At 29.0% G+C, this 7863-nt stretch overlaps 1 protein-coding gene across 1 annotated transcript in view; it reads left to right on the forward strand.

Moving 5' to 3' along the window:
* LOC106678211 (synaptic vesicle glycoprotein 2B) overlaps positions 1 to 6744 on the forward strand; it is a 24598-nt gene extending 17854 nt beyond the window's left edge. The window contains exons 4-10 of the mRNA XM_014416608.2: positions 1027 to 1148; positions 2551 to 2792; positions 3212 to 3384; positions 4702 to 4946; positions 5036 to 5195; positions 6224 to 6351; positions 6580 to 6744. Of these exons, the coding sequence (XP_014272094.1) occupies positions 1027 to 1148; positions 2551 to 2792; positions 3212 to 3384; positions 4702 to 4946; positions 5036 to 5195; positions 6224 to 6351; positions 6580 to 6641 (1132 nt within the window). The 3' untranslated portion in view covers positions 6642 to 6744. The remainder of the gene's footprint in view (positions 1 to 1026; positions 1149 to 2550; positions 2793 to 3211; positions 3385 to 4701; positions 4947 to 5035; positions 5196 to 6223; positions 6352 to 6579) is intronic.
* The last annotated feature ends 1119 nt before the right edge of the window (positions 6745 to 7863 follow it).

Raw genomic sequence — 7863 nt, forward strand, 5'->3', positions numbered from 1 at the left:
AAAAGGACAAATAAAAATTTCTTAATTACTTTATTTGTAACAGAAATAGTTAAAACAACAGAGAGAAATTTTAAATAGTAAATATTATAATCTTCTATCTTATAGCCAATAAGTAAGAATTATACTATGGTTTTCATTAATAACACACATTCATGATATTGTACTTTAATCCTTCTTAATTTATCTTCAACTTTGATAACTATTCCATCATCCAGTGTTAGCAAACATTAGGCGTTTTCAAGGTTACTATATTACTTTTCTTTTTCTTTTTTTTAAGTTTGTATAAATAAGTATTTTAGCACACAAGGAAGACAATGAACACTAATAACCATGTTCCCACTAAAAACCAAAGCTCCAGGAATAAATGCTTGCAAGAACAACTTTGATTCATTTCTCCATTAAAAAAGAAATTGTGGTTCACAGATAATAAAAAGTTTTTCATCCATGGCAACGGTAGTTATGTGGTAACATAGAAGAGTGGTGGAGTCTGAGCCCTATAACAAAGACCAAGCTTTGGAATAAGGAGAACAATGGTGGACAAACCTTACAAATATTTCACCAACAAATAATGTAAATTATTAGTAATAAAATTGTCTTCTCACCCACTTATATGTAGCCTTATCATAGTTCTGCTGGACCATGTCATAAATTTTTGCTTTTATATAAAATTTAATAATTGTTTTAGTTGAAAGTTTTTGTTGTGAAAGTGAGTAATTATTTTCAATATGCTAAATAGTGGCTCTATAGGCAAACGGTGTTGTGGTTTTAAGTAAAAATAAACATTTAGTGAGATAAGTGCAATGTTGTTTGTGATTTCTCACATTAAAAAGCTGTGAAGAATACTTTAAAAATTGAAACACTTAAAAAATATTTGACCTATTTCTCCGAAGAGATTTTTGGTAGCCTATATGCAAAATGAGTTCATCTTACAATATCTAAAAGAACACTAACGGTTAAACTGGTATCAGATTTATTTTTTTCTAAATTAAACATATTTTTCTAATCTGTATTTTAATACTTTCACAGCTTGACTGGAACATTTACATCAGCGTATGTTTATGTTGGAGAATTTTGTCCATCTAATATCAGAGCCAAAGGACTTCTGATAATGACAGCGATGATGTCTACTTGTAATATTGTTCTACCAGGTGAGAATGTTGTTTCCTAAGAGTGACTCTAAAATATGGATTAGATTATTATATAAAAGGTTTGAATATATATTTTGTTTTACTTTTATTTAATATTCAGTTTAATTGGAGATAGTGCTCTTATCATCAATACACGTGCCCCATTGATAGCACTAAATGAGCAGCAACTCTTGTTACAACGACCTATTGAAGTCAACTTATACTGGGTTGCGAGTGGAAAATGGCTTAATTGCCTATTAATTTTCCTGTGGCGTAGGAAAAAATATATACATTATACTGAATGCCTATTTTACATGGAAATTTACTCCAAGTTTGTTATTTTCTTTTATAGGATATAATAATCAAGTCAAAATGTATAGGCTAGCCCCAAAGTAGTTATAGTAGTTAGTCACAATACCTGTTTATTGAAAATTTAGCATTCTGAATTGGAAATACGTCCTATGAATTAACCCTAATAAAATTTAAAGCTTCTAAATGGAGCCAGAATCACAAAACACAAATTATTGGTGTGAGAATTTGTTGTAGAAAATAGGTTTTATTATTTTATGTATGAAATAAAACGGTAGATGGCGACACTGCTCTGGCATGGGATAGCTTAGCATCCCCATGTCCAGAACAGTCTGCCTTGGCATCCACTAGTGAAAACATTCTCTCGTTGTCTTTCTTTATAAAACCCTCCCTAATTCTACAACAAAATTTATTGTGAGAGAAGGCAGCAAAAAAAGGAAGAATACTCTTAAAAAATATGGAATTCAGTTACAACTGACAGTATACTATCTAGAAATGAGCAGAGGACTACTGTAGAGTACGCAAGGCACACTTTATTTTTTAAATTACTTGCCTCTAGTCTTAGGGCCAAATTAACGACTAATGATGTGTATATTCTGAACATGTATGTGAAAATTAATAGTTTTGATAAAGCAACATTCAATTGTAGCTTAGTTAAAAACCTTCTTTAAAATATTTGACGATAATTGGTCATGATGAATAATATAAACATCCCAACATACATGAAAAAGAAATGATTTTGTAAAACATTGTTGATAGAATCAATTATTTTTTACCCACTCAAGTATGTCCAGTAACTCCAAAATATTATTGTCTGATTTGTTTTAGTTAATACAATTTTTTCTGGCTTTTCCTTAAAGGGGTAAATAATTTCAAAATCTCTGAAATGTCTTACTGAGTCTAAACTATGGATAATGTATTGTAAAATATTAAAATAAAATTGACACTTGTGGCAATGAAAACTTGAGAAAAAATTACAGCAAAGAGAGCAAGTTAAAAAATCTTCTAATTTATTCATATTTATTATTTAATTTTCTAAAACTTAATTTTTTTTTGGCGATGATGTTTTTTTTTTCAGCATCACCTTCAAGAATTAACCTTTTTTTTATTTCAGCAACGGCTTTGGTGATTTTACCATTAGATGTGCACATACCAATCTTTGAGGGCTTGGTTTTTACATCATGGCGTCTCTACATCGTACTCATATTGATTCCACTTTCTCTAGCTATGCTACTTCTATCTAAATTACCAGAAACTCCAAAGTTCTTATATACTGCAGGAAAACATGAAGAGGCATTAGAAGTAATTAAAAGCATTTATGCAGTTAATCAGAAAAAAAACAAGGCTGAATTCCCAGTGAGTAATTTAAAATATTGGCTGTATGGATTAAAAATAAGGATTTTCTTTCTCCTAAGTAATGCAAAGATATTATTCAAATCAATTACATTTTCTTTGATTTGATATTGTGTAGATAAAAAAATGTGATAAATACCCTAACCATAAATGTAATTTAAGCACTTTACAAGCATATTTTTCAATAGAGACAAACTATTGTTTTTAGAGCGAGGGTGTCCTAATCATGGGAAAAAACAAAACAAAAAAAAAACACTACAATATCACATAGTTTAATCATTAAAAAATAAAACAAACTTATATTAATATAACAATACTTAAAACCAAAAATCTATAATTTAAAACGTTATAGCCAATTTTTAAAAATAATAATAAAATTTCAATTTATTTAATTCTATGTTTATAATATTTTTTATTTCCAGATAACAAGTCTTAGTTTGAATTCCGATGAAATAAATGCTAAAATTGAATCTGATGGTAACCAATTTATAAATTATTTTAAGAAGATGATGAGAGATATTGCAACTTTGTTCTCAAAGAAATATGTAATTTTCACTCTGATGTCTTGTTTCTTACTCTTCAGTCTAGTTGGAACGTCAGTATAAATTTAAATAGTTAATCCATAATTATTTTTAGTTATATTTAATCTATTTTCTCTATATTAATTATTCCTAAATAAATTCCTCTAGTATCTTATCAAATAAACTGAGGGCAAAGTTATTGAACATCTTTAATGTATGACATAGAATTTATTGATTACTATTTTTTCAATTAATTCCTTGGATCAGATATTTTCAAATAAAATAAATACAAAAAATATTAGTCCTTATATGGATTTTTTGGAATAGATGTTATTAATTACTAAAAAGTGATTGTAGTGGTAATGAAAGATTGTAATATCTTATGAATAATGAAGCACCATGCAATGTTATAAAATATCTTTCGAGATTATTTTATAAAAGGTTATAGTTAACCTATGATCTCTTTATAACAATCAATTCTGTGTAATATAGATATTAGTGGAGCTGATCTGAATATTTTCATGAATGGATTTACAGGGTTGATGCCTTAAGTTTAATTATTATTTCATTGACCGCACCCTCTCCTCATTTAATTATTACTGTTTCTTAGTGATATTGTTGAAGACATTGAAAAAGTAGAGTATGTACCCCACACATTTGAGATTCTTTCCCTTAAATAGATCTTTTGACCACTCTTTCTGCACTTATTAGAGTGCTGGGGAAGTACAGAAGTTAAATGACTAAGTTACTCTACTGCCAGACCAAAATATGAAAAGAGATGATGTTAACTGATTCATTTTAAATTATTGTGAAAAGTAAGAGTTTATCAATATAATATTATTAGTCCATGAAGTAACACCCACAAAAAAAATTAATTTATTTGAATTTAACAAGTATAAAAAAGATGGTTGTCGTTTTACCTGTTCCACTTTTGAGAACTTCAACAAGTATATTGACTATAGAGAAAAACTCTTTTTGTTTATTCAGGAACTAATCTCCCTGTTCCTTAAGAAAAAATAAATTGTATTTTCATATTTTGACGGCATTCAAATAGATTTTTTTAAGCTACAACCACAGCTAGGACATTAGAAAATGTATTAACTTGACATTTTAAAACAATGAGCATAAACACTATGTTACATATCACATTTCATGGTAGGGCTCTTGACTAACTTAGACAAGAGTAATGTTGAAGCTTATCTTTTTACTTTGTACCAATTAGGACCTGATTACACATGTAATTCAATTTGCCTTTGAAAGGTTTGATACCAGATATGCCTTGAGGGTTTGTTGAGGATACTGTAAAACAGGTTTAGATCATCTTAATTTTTTTTTAATTATACATAAATTAAAATATATTATACTTATAATTAATGTTGATTGTTAACTAGGTGTAACACATTAATTATGTGGTTCCCAGAAGAGACCAATAGAGTAATGAGACACTTTCAAACCCAAGAAATATTTAATGTTACAATATGTGATCTCATGGAAGGAAGTAACACTGCAGTGTCTCTTGACTGTAATATCAAGTATGATTTCATGTATGCTGGGATCCTTCTTGGCATAGCTGAAATGACTGCATGTATTATTGTCGGCCTCTGGGGATTAAAGATAGACAGAAAGATATTAATATGTAAGTCATCCTGTCTTTTACCAGATTTATTTAATTTTTCTTAAATTAGTGTGTTGAAAAAAATTATAGTTTGTTTATTTTAATTTCAGGTGTCTGTTCTTTTCTGACAGCTGGAATATGTTTCTTGACGGTCTTTTTGGCATCACCTTATGTTTTAATAGTCTGCCTTGCTTCTATGATTGTTTTATTATTCACAATGTTTCCAGTGATTGTCAGCATTATCGTTGAGTTATTCCCAACACAATTAAGGTAATATTCCCTATATATACTAGAATTTACAAATAATGCATTTTTTAATTATGAAAATAAAAATATTGATCTTTAATATTTGCTTCTAAAAGCTATTTATTATTGTTTTTAAAGAATATAAATTCTTTCTGTTTATTTGACAAAATATTTGCCAAAATAGATCCAAAATGATAGGGTACAAATGTTAAGAAAGAAGGCTGCTTACTAACTAGGAATTCACTCATTCTAAATAGCTTTCTATCATTGCGGCATATTTATTTTAAAATCACCTTGAGAGGAAGTGTCTCTATACAGATTAAGTTTTGAATCTCTAAAGATATAATAATGATTAAAAACCTTCTTACAAGTTTTTAAATTGTATGCCTTAATGATCCATCTTCTTTTCATAACTTTTCCACAGAAGATAAGGAAAGAATACTGAATATCAGCATAAGAGATAATTTAAATGTGAATGTGGATAACCTAGCTGCTAAGGAGTGGTGGAGCCAGCCTTCCTATTCTTTTATATTTATTAATACATCAGATAACACCAAAATGTAAAAATTTAAAAACAGCATTTAATTCAAGTTTAAGACTAATTATTATTACTATTTTAAGGTATCTGCTTGCAAAGTAATTACAAGTTTTTATTTGGTTAATTGACTTCTTAATATTTCTTTTTCAAAAGTTTTCTGGGAGATCAAAGTCCCTCCCCAGGGATAGACATCTTCCAGTATGTGTTATTTGGTCCTGAATCCTGTCCTTTCATATGAATTAAGACTTATATGTATAAATTTAACTATTTTAATAGTTTTAAGTCACTAAAAAAATTCTGAATCAGGTGATGGTTGGATGTGCAGTTTGAAACAAAGAATATAAAAATTCAATATAATTATTTATTTAATTATACGTCATTGCTATGCATTTTATTCTTAGCCACCTCACTAATCATCAATGTCTGGATTTCATTACCTTAACTGAGCTATCAAGTACTATACATTTATTTTATTCAGATTTCAAATATATAATATGAAAACTCTTTTATTCAGGTCAAGTGCTGCTTCCCTAACCATGACATTTTCAAGGATGGGTTCTGGTGTAGGTGGACAAATATTAGGGATTCTATTTGAAAACCATTGCAGAGCTGGACATTTTGGATTGACATTTATGGTTGCTGGTATTTATTATTTTTTTTTTTTTTTAAATCAAATCAACCTTTATTAGCATTATTTTACAATATTTTGGTATTAGTACTGAACACACACACGTATATATGGTTTATGTATATTAAAATTTTTAATTTTATTTTATGATTTAAATTATTGAATTTTAGTCAGATTATGAATGTATAAAAATAATATATATTTATATATATTCTTTAATAATTGTTTATTGTGTTAACTAGCGGCGGGGATCTTATGTATCTTCATACCAACAGGGGCGAAGAAGAACCACAACAAAGTGTAAATACTCAATAAATCAAGAAAGACTTAGAAGTACTTTTTGTATGTTTTTAAATAAAATATTTGTAATATATTTACACAATAAAAGTGTATATTTTATTACAGAATTACCAGCTTCTTCATTATTTCTTTTCCCAAATTAAATCTCACTTAGGGTAATTTATTTGTATAATTGTATGTTGCTACATTGTATGTATATGCTACTGTGCTGTTGGCAATGAAGGATTTAGCAAAAGGTTAAATTCAGAAATTATGACTTTATTTGAACAATTGAAGTGATAAAAAAGTATTTAATAGAAGATTTTTCAATTGAACTTTTAATAGGCCTTCTTTTCAACCTTAAGTAGGAAAGTGCAAGGCGGTTGTTTTCCACTTTGAGTTCACCAATACTTTCAGATGGTTAATGAAGATGTTGGGAGGGCTCATTACCACATAGGGGGGCATCCCACTTCTGGCGGAGCGCCCAGCGCGGTTGGGAGAAATTCCTTCCAGCTAAGTACATGGACTTGCTGACTAACAATGAGAGCGCCCTCCCCTCTCCTCTTGACATTGGTTTAAAATCACACTAATAAACATTCATTCTCCTACCAAAGGTAGTGATGAAGAGGCAAGTTCTGCGATAAATAGGAGGGGGTGTACGACAAATTACCGCGAAACTGCATGAAAATAATATTGTTGGATGCAAAAGTAAAGGTTAGAAGAAAATAAGTATATTATCCAACAATTGGTAAAGAAAGTTTGCACGAATATATATATCGAAGAAGGAGAGTTCACCATGAGAGACCTCTGGTTTGGATATCACAGAACAATACCAAATAAAACAAGGAGCTCCTTAGAAGACCTAGGTGTTAAAATCAAAGATAAAGCTATTTTGGCGGAAAATATTGTTTTGGACTCCCTGGGCATCATACATCATCACCTGCATGGAAATCAGCTCTGACATTATTCATTATGTTTTTGTTTAATTTTTTTAACCTCTTTATTTGTGTTTTAATTTATTTTAACTCACTTTTTGTTTTTTTAAAATTTATAATTAGTTATTTTTAACTAATTTATTTGTTTTTTAACTGATCCACTGATGAGGCTATTACATCTTTGATATATTTTTACATTGCTATCTAATCCAGCAAAAATTCTTGTAATTTGTGTAACGGACCAAACGATTGTTGCGGATCACTGGAGAAGGAAGTTATAAGAGAGTGAAATAAAATGGAATAAAATTTTCA

This window comes from Halyomorpha halys, unplaced genomic scaffold (assembly GCF_000696795.3).
Source record: "Halyomorpha halys isolate HHAL.00 unplaced genomic scaffold, Hhal_1.1 Scaffold128.1, whole genome shotgun sequence".
NCBI lineage: Eukaryota > Metazoa > Arthropoda > Insecta > Hemiptera > Pentatomidae > Halyomorpha > Halyomorpha halys.